At 45.3% G+C, this 17,349-nt stretch overlaps 1 protein-coding gene across 2 annotated transcripts in view; it reads left to right on the top strand.

Moving 5' to 3' along the window:
• CNTN5 (contactin 5) overlaps positions 1 to 17,349 on the top strand; it is a 2,293,676-nt gene that overhangs the window by 2,101,619 nt on the left and 174,708 nt on the right. For both annotated transcript variants that reach the window (XM_075337481.1, XM_075337482.1), the window contains one exon: positions 14,175 to 14,324. In XM_075337481.1, the coding sequence (XP_075193596.1) occupies positions 14,175 to 14,324 (150 nt within the window). The remainder of the gene's footprint in view (positions 1 to 14,174; positions 14,325 to 17,349) is intronic.

The raw sequence follows: 17,349 nt of genomic DNA, 5'->3' as shown, positions 1-17,349 counted from the left end.
CCTGATGATGATACCTGATGGACGTGTTTTCTTATTTTAATTATAACTAATGTTGGGCTTTCTTTAAATGGAAGGATGGATGTAGCCGAGTCAGGAGACACCTCCGGTGCTGCTTAGAGGGAGAAACTAGAGGATTGTCTGTGAACATGAACTAATTTCTCCCATAGGGAACAGGCACAAAAGCATGTCATAGCCAGAGCAATGCTCCTGGGTGCCGCTGTCACCATCCGTGGCATCAAAGTCGAACGCCTCGGCAAGCACAAAGAAGACCTGTAACCACTTTTTCCCCTTTTACGTCAGCACCCCAAAATCTTTCCTGACACCTAATAAAGTGTAGTTAACTTATGCTTTAACCCTTTCTACGTTTTACTACTTTTGCACAAGGAAGATTTCTGTTTTGTGTTACGGCAGGATAGATACAGTAATCGTCCACTTTACACCGCGGGTCATTACGACGGAGCAGATACCAATTATTTATACTTTTTTTTCCCCCCCATAAATCATTGTATATTTATGTTCTATTCATTTTAGATTTCTTTTTCTGTAAACCTTTTTGTTTACTTTTCTTTAGTCCTTTTATTAGATATTACATTGCAATATTCATGTATTGCGACATATTAGGTCTATCAGCATTAGGTCTTGTGAAAATAAATAGTTAATGTCTTCAGTTGTATGCCATGGTATTTTCTTTACTGTGACTACATTGCTACAATTGAGGACTGATCTATTCATATCCCCAGTGCCCACCATAAGAATTTAAAGGGAATCTGTCAGCAGGGTTTTGCTATGTAATCTGTCAGCAGGATTATATAGGGGCATAAAACCTGATTCCAGCAATATCTCACTTAGATCACTGGAAGCAGTAGTTTTCTCTGCTGTAGTTATAGCAGTGCTCTGAATGCTGAACCCTGTATATCCCTGCCCACATCACTGATTGGCAGCTTTCTGTGCATACTGTGCATTTACAGAAATGTGCCAGTCTGGAAAATCTACAAACAGTAGCAATACCACTTGGCACAAGACACCCAGTCTTGTACTGATGATGTCCTGCTTATAAAACAATAATTTAATGGAAACAACATCTCACGGCCTAGTAAGTGACACATAATTCACATAAGGACCTCTGCCCCACATCATGCTGATTTCAAATTACATAACAAAATCCTGCTGACAGATTCCTTGACTTGAGTACTGACTGAGTATTATGCTCACGGGGAGAGTACAGTATTAGTCAACTGGACTGAAGATACTGTTCACTTGCCTGGAGGAGCGAACTGGACCGGCCACCGAGTCTGCACTACTGCCAACAAAGGTGGCAGCAGGTACACACGCTGGTAAGTGGCCGCAGAGGGCAGTCCCTCGGGATCTACGGCACTTCGACAGCTGGCGCCAGACACAATACAGTCTTTGGTTGTAATGACACCAGCAGGTGGAATCGTGGATTCATCTGGTATGGATTGAAGCGGCCGATGAGGATACTTGCAGCAGCGGTTATCATGGTAGATGGTCGGCGTAGATGGTACTAGTAGCAGCAGCAGATTAGGAGTGCACTGAAACACAAATACGAATCAGCAGCAGAAAGAAGCATAATAACAGCAGAAGCAACAGGAGCAATAAAGACCTGAGAACTGGCAATATAACTAACTCGTTGCCCAGGCACCTCCCTTAAAGGGAAAGAGCCTTAAATACCTGAGAAGCACTTCTGGGTTAGGGCGCGCTGGCCTTTTAAGAAAAGGGGCATGGTCACGTGCACACCCTACGGGCATTCCCATGAGGCCTGTGAAATGTGCGCAGTCCAGAGGAGACAGCAGCATGATCTGAGGATGGGGCGCACATAGCAGGACGACCAGGCAGGTGAGAGAACCGACATCCCTGCCGGGGGAGGGGAGCATGTCAGTGTGGGGACACCAATATGGGTGTTACACTGAGTAGAGTGGGCTTAGCTCCTGAGCCTGCTCCATACATACATGCAATGCAAAATTTAAAACTGCATGAACGGCGATTGTTACAGAATGCAGAGTGGGACCTGTTGCACTTTGGGCTATTACTGGCCAGGAACCACCAGTTACTGGTACTGCTGACCATGAACATTTTGTATAGAGTAGACTATAAAGCCACCGACTTTGCATTATTTTGAGGAAGGTTAAAAATAGTGTTGAGCGAGTAGTTCACTATTCGTACTCGATATGCTGTTAGCGAGTACTGTCCGCTACTCGCATACTCGTTACGAGTAGCGGGCGCAATGTAAGTCAATAGGAAATACTCGCTAAGTAGCGAGTAACCCGAAAGCCGTACTATTCGCTACTCGTACAAAAAGTACGGCTTTCGGGTCACTCGCTACTTAGCGAGTATTTCCCATTGACTTACATTTCACCTGTTACTCGCAACGAATCTTTGAGTAGTGGACAGCACTCGCTAACAGCATAGCGAGTACAAATAGTCAACTACTCGCTCAACACTATTTTTAACCTTCCCCAAAATAATGTAAAGCTGGTGTCTTTATAGTCTACTCTATACAAAGTGTTCATGGTCAGCAGTACCAGCAACTGGTGGTTCCTGGCCAGTAATAGCCCAAAGTGCCTATGGGTCTACGAGAAGAGGACAGTACTTGCTAACATCATAGCGAGTACGAATAGCCAACTACTCGCTCAACACTAGTTAAAAACAAAAGCAAGTGATATAATATGTACTGTTCAAGCCTAAATCCACCCCACAGTTACTTAAACCTAAAATCGCATGCAAGTTCATCATTTTCCGTCTTTACCCCCTTTTTTCATTAGTATTTATTTTATAAATCAATTTTTCATCATGGCTCTGATTTACCTTGTGCGATAGAAGTAGGCCACCAAGTAAAAGCAATTTTTTTTCTTTTCTTCATTCATCTTCGATTGTCATCTTGTGGCTAACTTAATGAGAATGAATTGCTCAAGCACGGCTTACTACCAGCGCCCAGAAGAAAATTAATTGCATAACCTCCATACTGGATCTCCAGCTACAATTCTTCCCTGTCTTTTGATAGGATACAATAGCAGATGGTTAACAAGAATCCCCTGTAGGGATATAGAGAAATGGAGCTGGTATGGCTATTTTTCATTTTTTTTTTTTTAAAAAAACGTGCATCGGAAGACATGCATCATTATAGAAGAAATCTCAACGTATCATTAGAATATAGCTTCGAAGAGCGTACGATAAGCAAACGAACTGCTTACCTAATCGCAGCTACATTACGGCAGCGAAAATTGCAAAGCCCGTGTCTAATTGGCAGTCACGCTTTATTATGTGGAAGCCGGTGTATTTAATAGGATGCCGCGTGTATAACAATGACATCTGTGAATCTCAAAGCCTTCAAGGATTTCGGCTTTCATCATTTCAAATGAGGGCCAGGAAAACCTTGATCTGTCTGTGGACAACCGATGTAAATGTAGGTCAGGTCCTATTTATAGAAAACTTTGAATTATGAACTGGGATCGGGGGGAAAGGAAAGAATTCTCCCTTCTATTCAGGATTCCAATTTGTTTGGAAAGTCGAAAGGTGAACTGGAACATATTGTATGCAGCTCATCAAAAATGACAGGAAAGAAGGAGTTAATTGCCAATTATTGCCTTTATTGGAAAAAAGAAAGGGCTTTTAGGGGATGTTTGTTTTTTCAAAAGACAATCTAATTATTTATATATAAATATATTGTGCCGGTATGTATCACAGAAGTTATATCCGTTTTGGTACTTATGAGAAAAATACTCGTGAACACCATACAATTCTGCGTGTGGGTGTGGATTTTGTCCAGTCCCCACACATCACAAAAACTCAAAGGCAAATTAGAGAAAAGAGGACAAGAGTTTTTAAAGTGCAAAAATAGTGCAAAATGTATTAACAAAGCAGGTGAACATCCTATTGATTAAAATCATAATAAAATTTGCGCCCAACGTACATTTATATCGAAATGTGCGTTGGGCGTTTCCGGAAGTTCCTGACCCAGTGACCGACCTCAGCGATTATTCCATCTTGCAGTGATTGCATACCCCATTTCAGCACTTCTCTTTGGTATGCTCTTAACCCACTGTGGGATCTTATGCTCTTTGCAAGCACCCTCCAATATGGAGATGTGACATGATGAAAATGTATGTCAGTTTATAGAGTGCCTGTATAAAAGGACATGTGGGGGTTTGTCATATGTATTGACACAACTGATATGTTGAAATTATATTGATTGCCTTACATGTCCCTGTATAGCATACCTTTTGTATTATATTAGCTTTAATTGATACATAGTTATCAGTGAGGTATGGTCCTGGTAATTTTAATATGATTTTAATAAATAGTATGTTCACGTGCTTTGTTAATAAATTTTATACTTTTTTTGCACTTTAAAAACTCTTTTCCTCCGTTCTGGTACTTGTAGTATCACGAATCTTGTAAGTTAGGGCGTATCAGGGCCAGATTTGAAGGTTAGCTGGAGAGATGGGCAGGTCTAGATCCACATACCTCCACCCATGGGTGTGTCTCATCTGTTAAGATGGAGACTGTTTGTTTGCCACATGGTCAGTGAAGGGAGATTGTGATGTCTACAGGAAGGAATCATATGAGAGAAGAGAGCATTTGCTTGTCCTGATCCGAGACCGTGTATACAGTGTAATGAGGGATAGGATGGTACAGGGCTCCTAAGCTGACCCTACGACTAGGGACCCTAAGCTGTCCCTTATCCCGATGGTAGACTTAGGAGTACTTTGCACACTGCGACATCGCTAGCCGATGCTAGCGATGCCGAGCGCGATAGTACCCGTCCCCGTCGCACATGCGATATCTTGTGATAGCTGCTGTAGCGAACATTATCGCTACGGCAGCTTCACACGCACTTACCTGCCCTGCGACGTCGCTCTGGCCGGTGACCCACCTCCTTCCTAAGGGGGCGGGTCGTGTGGCGTCACAGCGACGTCACACAGCAGGCGGCCAATAGAAGCGGAGGGGCGGAGATGAGCGGGACGTAAACATCCCGCCCACCTCCTTCCTTCCGCATTGGCGGTGGAGGCAGGTAAGGAGATGTTCCTCGCTCCTGCGGCTTCACACACAGCGATGTGTGCTGCCGCAGGAACGAGGAACAACATCGTATCTCCTATTGGTGCGACATTATGAAAATGTGCGACGCTACACAGATCACCGATTTACGATGCTTTTGCGATCGTTTATCGGTGCATCTAGGCTTTAAATGTTGTGACATCGTTATTGGCGCTGGATGTGCGTCACTTTCAATTTGACCCCGGCGATATTGCAGTAGCGATGTCGCAACGTGCAAAGTACCCTTTAGTGGTAATAAGGGTCAAGCTTCCACCGTATCTGTCTCCTGTTTAGGCCCTAACAACTGTGTCCCCACCATCCAGTGGATAGACCCGGACAGAGCCAAACAACCCACCAACACAGATCAACAGACAGAAGTAATACAAAAACCTCACACACACCAAAACCTACACCAGGAACAATCAAGGAAATGGATTATTGACAAAAACACTCAACTAGCACAAACTACTGCAGACAGCACCGCAGTAACCACCACATCCTCTTTGCTTCCAGGCTAGCTCCCAATTGGACAGAATAACCAGCACAATACCCTGGAAGCAGAGGGCTTATATCCCGGACAGAAGTGATTAAGTGCTGACAACTGAGCAAGTCTGCTGCTGTACTAGTGAAAGAATTAACCCTTAATGTGCCAGAAGAGAAAAACTACATTTAAAATGCATGGTCCAGATGGTAAATCAGAAAGCTGACCCTGAGTCTGACCTTATACACGTCATATAGAAGTTGTGATGCCTCTTGAAGGGATCCTCTGTAGGAAAAATAGGGTTTGCTTCTTCCTACGGGAGTCAGTATATGGAGGTTTGCTGTACCTCCAGAAGGTAGCTCTGGAGAGGGGTGTGTATGTAGCGCCCCTGAACTAATCAGGGCACTACTAGGTACTGCATCCTGTCATAGATGCAGGGCCTACCCCCAGGGACCTGGAAGACCAGTGCCGGTACCATCAAACACATAACATCCTCAATTCCCTCTCCCAATCATTGGTGACTGACTAGTTGGGGACCTAATGGATGGCCACCTAGGGGTGGATCCTATCCAGTCCACTAGCTGACAACCAGGGGGGAGGAGTGAGACAGTAGGTCAGTCAGTAGTGACAGTAATAGGGGACATATGTGTCTCGAGATGGCGTCGTGTAGCAGTGACCTGACTGGTACAGGAGAGTGGTTGCCAAGGAGGGTACGATGAGGTACCCCTGGAACCAAACCACCGACGGGGCACAGGGCCCTGGGTTAGGTAAACACTTCAAGCTGCCTGACAAATACCTGCACAGTGAGGGGACCATCCAGGACCTCACTGACCCAAGAAGCTTATGTGTGAGGTAATAAGATGTCGGTGGGGAGACGGATAGAGAGAGACAGAAAGAGACAGACAGGGAAAGAGACAGAGAAAGAGAGACAGAGAGTCAAAGACACAGACAGAGGCAGACAGACACAGACATACAGGGAAAGAGACAGGGAAAGAGAGAGACAGACAGAGAGAGACAGACAGACACATAGATAGAGACAAAAACAGAGATAGAGAGAGACAGAGAGATAGAGAGAGACTGAGACAGAGACAGACAGAGACAGAGACAGACACAAAGATAGAGACAGACAGAGAGACTGATACAGAGACAAACAGAGAGACTGATATAGACAGACAGACAGACAGAGACTGGGAGAGAGACAGAGAGACAGTTATTATTCCGGGCAACGCCCAGGTACTACAGCTAGTTGGTAATAATGATCATCTTTTTCATATGTAGTTGAAACACAGTTATTAAATGAAACAGAATGAGTTGTGTCGGAAGCTTAAAACACTGAACGTGTCTCCGTGCAGCGTACACCCGTGGCCGTGATTCTGCACGGAGACAAGTCAGTTTTTTTCTGGCATCACTGATGACCAACGGACCACGCAGTGGTGTGATCTGTGTGTGATCCATAAAACACGTACCAGAAAATCACGGACATATTAAATATTAAATATTTTCAACTTACCTTGCCTGCGATTCGCTCTGCAGCCTCCGCTCTCTGCAGCTCCTGCCTGGCTCATGAATATTCATGAGAGCAGGAATAGCCGACCCGGAAGTAGCTGCTGAGAGCGGTGGGCGGGCGCTGGAGAATTGAGGAGTTCAGCACCATGGACAGCAGTAGTGAAGGCAGGTGAGTAATGTCCATATGCAGCACGGATCACGGATTGCACATGAACAACCCACGTGTGCCGTGAATCACGGAACACGGAGGGACATGTGCGTGTTTTACATGTCAGTGAAGAACGTCAGTGTTTTTCACTGACGTGTGAAACGGGCCTTAGGCCCGTTTCACACGTCAGTGAAAAACACAGACGTTTTTCACTGGCGTGTAAAACACGCACATGTCCCTGCGTGTGCCGAAAATCACGGCACACGTGGGTTGTCTAAGTGCAATCCGGGCTCCGTTCTCCGTGGCCCGTGATTGCACTTAGAAATCAACTCACCTGCGCCCGCTCCCGCTGTCCATGGTGCTGATCGCTCCCGCGATGCAGCATCCGGCCGCCGCTGACCCCCGCAGCAGCTGCTTCCGGGTCGGCTGTGTCGCGCATAATGAATATGCGCGACAGTAATCAGCCGGCTTAGAAGCAGCAGGCTGCACGGGCTGCAGAGGACATCGCTGGACGCCGGGTGAGTAAAAATGTTTATTATTTTAAATGCACGTTTTTTCTGGCACGTGTTTCACGGACCACACCACTGCGTGGTCCGTGGGACATCAGTGATGCCAGAAAAAAATGGACATGTCTCCGTGCGGCAATCACGCACACGCGGGTACGCCGCACGGAGACGCGTGCAGTGAAAAATCACTGACGTGTGAGCAGACCCATTCATTATAATGGCTCTGCGTATGTCCGTGATTCTGGTACGTTTAAAAAAAAGCACAAACGTACCAGAATCACTGACGTGTGAAAGGGGCCTTAGGAAGAGTTTATAGCAATCTCCTTTTTTATCAGAGGCAGGCTTACCATGACAGGCAAGACTTTGTACACAGCTGATAACACAATATTCACCACTCACAATAACAACTATGTTTGCGCCCTTCTTGTCACAATGCTCTCTGCACATGCTCAATAGATGCTTCAGTGCGAAAGATTACAAACTGTTGTAAGGTATAATTTAATAAAGCCCTAGTAACTGTGATTCTAAACAGTATGAGCAGTATGAAGAAAAGGGTAGTCAGACAAGCCGTGATCATAAGCCAGTAGGTAACACATAAGGTTCAGGGAGCAGACAGAGATGTGGTCAGGAAGAGGTCTGAGGTCAGAAGCCGGGAGGTATCGTATAAGGTTCAGGGAGAAGACAGAGACGTGGTCAGGAAGAGGTCCAAGGTCAGAACACATATTGTACACCAGACAGGAGCCAAGAACACACTGAGCAAACAGGAAGTACAACTGGTGTAGTTCAGACAGAGCAAGCCCAGTAAAGAAATAGAGCAACCACCAGGAAGGAGGCGCATCTTTGAAGGCACCTCCCAAAACCAGCATGGACCCTGGTGCTGAAAGACAACCTGTCAGCAAGTCCACAAGACACATAGCAGAACATTTTCAAATGCAAAATGCAGAACCATGACAATAACCAATGTAAACATTGCAAGATCTCTATTTTTTATCTTTAATACAGATTTTTATGTGTAAAAAAAAAAGAAGAAAAACAAAAACAATTCCAATTTAAAAAAAATAAATAAATAAAAAAATACATATAATACAAAAACCTGATTTAAACCATATGTGATAGCTTGTTCTTTTTAAGGGTGAAATTCCCTTTAAAACAAGACAGTAGTATGATTGCACCTCTCAACAGGTGCTACTCAAGTGTTTCATTACTTGACTTCTTCTGCCAGGAAATATTGTGCCTTCAAAGCTTTAAGAGGCTTTTCAGAAGTATCTGATACCTAGATACATAAGTAAACGTTTTATCTCCTAAGCCTGACCTACATAATCTACACATCTATAGCAGTGTACCTCCTAAGATGTGTGATGTGGGAAATATACAGGTAAAAATGTAAAGACAGAAAGAAAAAGTTATTCCAAAAAGCAAATTCAGCAATTGTATGAAGTCTTTCTTATATATTTATAAATCATTTTTGTTTTAGACTTTTCCTTCATTACTGGAAAAGATATTCTGACAGCAACTACTGGCAACCATGGTGCTATTTTACGTCATCTGATGTTACTGACACCACCAATTGTGTCGTGAGACATTACGGGTCTCACGCTCCTCACTCCATGACCCCGCAAGAGCAGTGTTGAGCGGTAACGTTACCACTCATCATTGCTCACCAGAGTTGCCGAGTATCGCAGAGCGCAGCCTGATTGGGAGTGACCTATGAAGCGTTGTACTCAGAACAAGGCTCCATAGGTTGTACTAAAGAATTGGTGGATGTCGTGGGAATACCATGGGCTCTGTCAGAGCTGCGGAAATTATTTTTTTAATAATAAATTATGAACGTGTTACGAGGGGACCGGCAGATTAGGACCAGAGGGTATATATTCCAATCGTCAGTAGGGGCCCACCGTGCTCCAGATGGCAATGGAGCTGCTGGCACCCTGTGGGTTAGGTGGAGACTATAGAGCTGATGACTCAGAGATAAACCAGGAGACCTGGGAACCAGTCACGTGTGTAGGGACACGTGAAACCGGACGACAACCCAGTTAGCGTTTCGGTGGAGCGGGCGCTACCCCGACCACGTGTGTAGGGAACACGTCAGGCTGGATTGTAATCAGTTAGCGTTGACTGAGAAGACCGCCGCGACAGCACCCTGTTGGCCACATGTGTAAGACACGTCAGGCCGAGCGGTCCTCCGATTAGCGTTTCTGGTCACCAGTTGACTAGCAACGTGTGTGAAGGACACGTCAGACCAGGTAGTCACACCAGTAGCATTTGACTGGGGAGCCGAGGAGGGAAATAGGGTTCACACACCCAATCCAGGAACACCCTGCTAACTCCACAGGGGTTCTGGGATACGCTGTCCGTGCACGTAGAGGGCACAACTGGACAGGTGGCGCAGCAGGTATGCTGTCCGTGTGTGTAGAGGGCACTCTCGGACAGGTGACGCAGCAGGTATGTTGTCCGTGTGCGTAGAGGACACAACCGGACAAGTAACGCAGCAGCCGCAGCCCCGTTAACGCCACTGGACTGCTATAGCACAACTGGAACGGAAGCAAGGAAGCACGGCGCCTGACCCTGATGTGCTGAGCCACGAATCTTGGCGTGACAGGTACCGTTTGCCTAGCCCTACCTACCGCTTCCAACAAAGCTTATGCCACCATGAACTCTAAGTGAAGACTGCGCACCTCCATGTTGTCTCCAGCCCCTTTTATAACCTGGGCTACGAGTACTGAGCACCCAAGCATGGTAGTGCTCGCTCATCACTAGTTACGAGTACTGAGCAACCGAGCATGGTAGTGCTCACTTATCACTAGTTACGAATACCGAGCACCCAAGCATGGTAGTGCTCGCTCATCACTAGTGGACACATCTTTACCTATCACCAATGGTGCCATTTCTACAAGAAGAAATATGATGACTAATATTCGTTTGATGTAGTTGTGGCATCCCTGAGGCTTCAGTCGCCACAGGGTATTGCATCTCTCTTAAGATGTAGTAATCATCCCAGGTAAGGAGAGGTTAATCACTGGTGTTTCTCACATTCACACACTACAAACAGTTAGGTGCTTTCCCACCAGGGGGATGGCCTGGGGTAGACAGGGGGTTGGCCATTATGAGACATGGGACTTTCCCGGTCACTAGGACAACCACTTGGGGGGCGGGCACCACTTGGGGAAAAGGGAGGGAGCATCTTCACACATAGTCAGTCAACCCAGGGCACAGCTTGGGGTGAGAGGCACAACTGGGACCTCGGTCCAATCTTCTTCTACCTCACACTTCTGGAAGCACCATAGGACCCGCGGCTTCGAGCAGATAGCTCAGCCCGGGTTCTTTACAGCTACACGCGATTCCAGCATCTGCGGTGAGTGCAGGAAACACCCGCTGCACGTTCCATATTCCACATACACCGGGATAGGAGGGACCCCGACCAGAAAGGACTCACAGTGGGAACACCGGCGGTGACCTTGAATTGCTCGGGATTGGCTGGAGCCAATCACGGCAGTGACCAGTATCTCCCGGGTACACCAGGACTGTGAGTAAAGAAAACCTTGAACTCGCAGAGACTGTGTCCACCTGTCCTTGCCGGCGCCAGTGCCCCGCGCTTCGGTGCCCGCTATTACTACTCCCCTCATCATCCTCCCCGGGGCCCGCTCCACCTGTGGGGAGCAGAAATATCTTAGTTGCTACTACCATCAGCCCCGGAAGACAGCGACAGCAGCGGCTGCTAATTCCCTGGCCGCATACTGCAGGTGACGTCACGAAATCAAACCTCCATTATCACCCCCCCTTCTTTATTGTACACCTCGGGGCCACGAAACCAGGCAGAAGGGCCGCCCCGTGACATCCCCAGACCCGACATCACCGGCCCGGCGACGAGTATTTCACCCCCTGCCCTCTGGGTGCTACATAGTCAGCAGTAGTTTTCCAGAGATAACTGCACGCAAATGATAAAAATAATAATCAATTTGGTGACTGTGAAATATTACAATTATTTTACATATTTTCGAAGTTTTGAGATGTGACTTTGGCCTCCAGACTTGTACGCACATTGTATTTTTTGTGTAAGTAAGCGATTCACCAGCACAGAGTTTTCCAAAGCCGTGAAATATTTGTTGCTCCGCCGCTTGCACGATGTTTACAGTGAAGGGTAAAGTTCCTGATCTCTACCATACTTTTTATCGCTACCTGAAGCAGTAAATTGCCTATGTATCAACACTTTCAAAATTGGATCACAAGCCCAAATGCCTCCAGCCATCAGGCTCTTAAAGAAAAGGAATAATGTTAGGTTCATGGAACCCGAAAGGCTTTTTATAAATAACAAAAAAAGGAAAATGACTGCGGCGCTTTCTCACTTTTATAGCTAAAACTAATATAATCTGTCTGAAATGTAATAACATATTGTATAAAACAAAATGTATTAAAAGCACCTCACTCCACGGCCCCGCTAAGCTGTAGTCAGCTGTTTACGGCTTCCAATATTAAAGGCATATTTTACAGGTTGGGAATACTTTCGTGAATTTATTTGTAATACTTTTTTTCTATATACTTTTGGAAAACCTCAGAGTATTGCCTTTTGCAAATGAAAATGTCCTTTTTTAATCTTAAAAGGGGATTGGAAATACCTTTGGGCCCTCCCTAAAGTCAAACAATAGATTTGTAGGACCTTGGGCTAGCAGCCAAACCAGAAGTCCATGGTTGCCGGACCAAAGCCATGTGAACCTCCTACCTACCGACAACCACTTCTGGTCAGTAGGCCTGCAGTGACATCAATGGTGCGGGCTTATTTATGTACAATTTTACGCTAGACCTAATTATCAGATGAAGCACCAGGGATGCCGCCAGGCACGAGGAGGTCCACAGGGTTCTGGTCTAACAGTCATGAACTACCGATGTGTCTACTGGACAAGGGTCCTACTAGTCTTTTTGTTTGACTCTAGGGAGGACCCAAAGGAATTTCCAATAACCTTTAAAGATTATAAAATGACATTTTAATTTTCAAATGCAAACACTCCGAGGTTTTCCAAAAGTACAGAACAAAGTATTCAAAACCTGTCAAATATTCCTTTAGTATTGGAAACTACAGTAAAAGCAGTTAACTACAGCTCAGCAAAACCGTTGTCACAATGTGAACATAAGGAAGCGAGGGACAGGGGCTCCTATGCTTTCCCTCACACTAGGGATCCCTAAGCTATCCCTAACCTCAGGGTTACCCCTAATAGTGGAGATGCCTGAGTCACATGCCTGGCTATGCTCCCGACTAGAACTGATTTGATTTCCCCTCCCACTAGGGAAGGAAGGGGCAGGAGAGATGGAAACACAGATAAAGACAGACAAGGAAAACCAAAACTCTGACAAACTGCAGACTCACAGGAACTAACAATGAGAAACTCAGGAGAAAAGCAAGAATAGGAAGGTAGCAACAAAAAGACAACAAGGGTTAACTCCACAACCACACACAACAACAAGTACTACAACCCCCAGTTAGTATGGATCACAAGACCACACTGGACCAGCTAAGATAAACTATAGCTGGCAGTAATGGAAATGTCCAGGCAGCATATATAGGAGAGGAGCAGATGTAATTGGCTCCCCCACAACATGTGATCAAAGGAGACTCACAAGCAGACCAGCAGAGATTAACTCTTACTAGCCTGCTTATGAACTACGAATCTGTTTGTTGACGCCTCAGTCAGCCTGCGCTGATTGCAGACATCAGAGAGGTTATCAGGCGGAGCGTCAGAATCAGTGGTCTGAACAGATCCTGACAATGCCATAAAAGTCAGCGATGTTAGTAAAACCCTCCATGTGATAGCCATGGAGTGCGGTGCCTTTAATACATTTTGTGTTACACTATATGTTGTTATATTTCAGGCAGATTATATTAGTTTCAACAATAAAAGTGAGAAAGCGCTGCAGTTGTTTTTATATATATATATATATATATATATATATATATATATATATATATATATATATATATATATATAATGTTGTGTGTATATTATAAATCCTTTCGGTTTCTGTCTAGTCCCCACAAAAATAAGTTTATTAGGATGTCTTGCTCCCGGGACCGAAGCAATCAGCTACGATCTGCAGGGAACCGATAACACATAGTGCTCACTTTTACTGCAGCACCCCCGCAGGGGACATGAAGAATTACAGCATTCCATTTGATATAAATAGAACATGCTGCGTCAGTCCACATGGCAGAATTTTCTTTTTCTTCGAGCGATCTGTAACTTACTTGTCTGTGTTTTGTGGTTTCAGAAAATCAGTGTTTGATCAGCAGGAGATTATTTCCACAGAACTAGGTGTCTAGTGCTTTCTAGTTAACTTATTTTGCATAACCCCACCACTGATTAGCAGCTTTCTGTCAATATACAATGTACACAGAAAGCTTCTTATCAGTGTTGTGTATATTTTTACTGTAGTTACATGGTGGATGGCATTTTATGTCAGTTTGTGATGTGATGTCCTCTTTATTTAACAGTTCCTGACATAATAAGTGGAGACATGGAGTCGGCCATGGCGGTGGATCTGAATCCTTGGGTGGAATATGAGTTTCGAGTGGTAGCCACTAATAACATTGGCACCGGAGATCCCAGCATCCCATCTCGAGTCATCAGAACCAGTGAAGCAGGTAATGTAACCCAGACTTTATCCTAGATAATGAATGAGTAAAGATATCTAATTATGCAGCTTGTGTCTATACATGTGACTGTAATGAGTCCGACGCTCCATTTCGAGTATGATAAATCAATCCTAAAAATTATTCTGTATTTGATTATATGGGGCACAATTTACTCATCCCAATTTTTCCAAATTGGAAATGCTTTTTAATTACCTTTTCTATTCTTGAATCTTTGGATGTTTAGGGCTGAAGTTAGATGAGGGCATCCAGAACATGTGGGTGTCGGACTATGTACATGGACAATGGAAAACATACTTACCGACTCTCCTCATGGCTGTAACTGCTCTTGCGGCTGTACTTCCGCTACCGCTAATTATCCTGGCCACTGGTATCTTTGATTGGCTACTGACAGATCCCACCCCCAAACAGCGTCTGTGATTGGTTGGAATCACAGACCCTGTGTAGGGGTCTAATGTGGTATAAAATAAATAAATAAATAAAACAATTGGCATTGGATACCCCATCTATTGATACCAGCACAGGTAAAGCCCACAGCAACAGTCTGCAGCCCCCAGCCATGCGTTTATCTTGGATGTGTATCAAAATAAGAAGAAGCACTCTTTGTTAAATTATTTAAATAATATTAAAAAACAGCGTACGGTCCACCCCAATTTGATACCCAGTCACACCTGATCTAATAGTATGGGCGTCACCTAATAGGCTGTGTTATCTGCATGTGTGAACAGCGCTCTATACAAGCCACTAGTGTGCAGTTTTATCATCTAGCAATCGCCCCCCTCCATTCCATGGAGGTGTGTGATTTGCTTCTCCTGCACCTGTGATGCTTCCACTTTAGTGGGGGTTTAGCTGTATCCTGGTAGAGCACTAGTTTTTGGCCTGGGCGATGTACACACTGCAGCCCAACTTTCTGTGAGTAATACTTAATTTTTGGAGGATATTATCCTTTTTTTGTTGCTATTTTTATTTCCAGTCACGATAAAGCCCAACAGCTGGGGGCTGGTATTCTCAGCCTGGGGAGTCCCATAGATATTGAGCCACCTCAGCCTAAAAATAGCAGCCTGAAACCGCCAAAGATTGCCACATTCCTTAGATTGCCACAATCCAACCCAACCAATCACAGATGCTGTCTGAGGGCGCAGTCTGACTGCAGCCGATCAGAGATACCAGTGGTCGTTAAAAGCAGTGACTATGGATGAGGGATAATGAGCGGTCCCGGAAGTATAGCCGCAGGAACAGTTACAGCAGCGGGGAGACTCGTTAACTATGTCGTGCTTTAACCCTTTTGCTTCACTTTTTTACAATGATGTCCCTGGCCAATAACAGCCATGCCAATACTTGACATTGCTGTAATAGGGACGGGAGTGTGTTTTCTGCAAATGAACAGTTACCAAAGATTGACAACTTTTGCGCAAAGTGTTCATATAGCTGAGCCCGAACAAACCAACCAAGGTTTGTACTGAATCTGAAATTGGTGAATGCAAACCAAACAGATTTGCTCATCTCTAGTCATGATAGCATATGGATTAGTCAGCACCAGAGATGCCGAAGAGCTCTGAAGAAGGATAGACCTTACATGACATATTATGCCTTATCTATGATGTCATGACATGAGGCTTAGGGGCACTTTGCACACTACGACATCGCAGCTGCAATGTCGGTGGGGTTAAATCAAAAGTGACGCACATCCGGCGTCACAGTTGATATCGTATGTAAATCCTTTTTGATACGATTAAGGAGCGCAAAAACATCCAAATTGTATCATCGGTGTAGCGATCATTTCAATAATTTCGGAAGGACCGATGTTACGATGTTGTTTCTCGTTCCAGCGGCAGCACACATCGCTGTGTGTGAAGCCGCAGGAGCGAGGAACATCACCTTACCTGCGTCCTGCGGCTCACGCTGGCTATGCGGAAGGACGGAGGTGGGCAGGATGTTTACGACCCGCTCAGCTCCGCCCCTCCGCTTCTATTGGCCGCCTGCCGTGTGACGTCGCTATGACGCTGCACGACCCGCCCCCTTAATAAGGAGGCGGTTCGCCGGCCAGAGCGACTTCGCACGGCAGGTGAGTGCATGTGAAGCTGCCGTAGCGATAATGTTCGCTACGGCAGCTATCACCATGATATCGCAGCTGCGACGGGGGCGGGGACTATCGCGCTCGGCATCACAGCATCGGCTTGCGATGTCATAGTGTGCAAAGTGCCCCTTAGTCAGCGTCAGAGAGACCAAAGAGCCTTAATGAGTGATGGAAGATGGAGGGAGCAGTGCGGCAGTAAGTGAGGGCCAGAAAGTGGTATTATATTTTTTTTTATTCTTTTTTTTAACACGACTCAGTACCTAAAATAAATGCAGCAAATTGTCCACCATTTTGTTAGATTTGAGGTAATCAAATTTTATTTATTTTTTGTTAAACTAGAAGCAAATTCAATTTTTTTAGAATCGACATGCCCATCAAAAATAAGGATACATTGGAATCGTATGGGATCCGCCTCTCTGAACCCCCTGCAATCAGATGTGATCTGTAGGGATGCTGGGGAGTGAGTGTTCAATTTCCCTACAGCGCCATCCTGGGAGGAAATGAAGAATTACATTATGTCCATGCATGTCAATGGGATGCCTATGGAGACCAGATCAGGTCGGGTCCTCCAGACGAGAGACTTTTCCACCACTGTCCAAGTGATGTGGATCCTAAACTTCTGTCCTCCTCTGTACCCTGAAAGATTACTGGAAAGTGGCTTGTAATATTCCAAGATCCTAAATCTCCTGATGTAAGACAATAGTGAGGATTGCTCTGTATTATTAGACGTCTCCGGCTTGGCTGTGGGATGAACGCTTTACTTCTTGCATGTTCTGGCGCTCCGCGCCGGGTGATTACTTCCGTGCTTCATCCTGCAGGCACTAACCTCTTCTGGAAGTGAGAGATAATAGCAATAACCATATGGGAAGCATACAACATTAACATGCACTGGTGAAATGGATGCAGAGTAAGGGATCCACGAGGAATCTTAATTGCTGT

The sequence above is a fragment of the Anomaloglossus baeobatrachus genome, chromosome 2 (assembly GCF_048569485.1).
Source record: "Anomaloglossus baeobatrachus isolate aAnoBae1 chromosome 2, aAnoBae1.hap1, whole genome shotgun sequence".
Lineage (NCBI taxonomy): Eukaryota > Metazoa > Chordata > Amphibia > Anura > Aromobatidae > Anomaloglossus > Anomaloglossus baeobatrachus.
The sequence above is the reverse complement of the archived record's forward strand: the minus strand, read 5'-3'. Positions and strand labels throughout refer to the sequence as shown.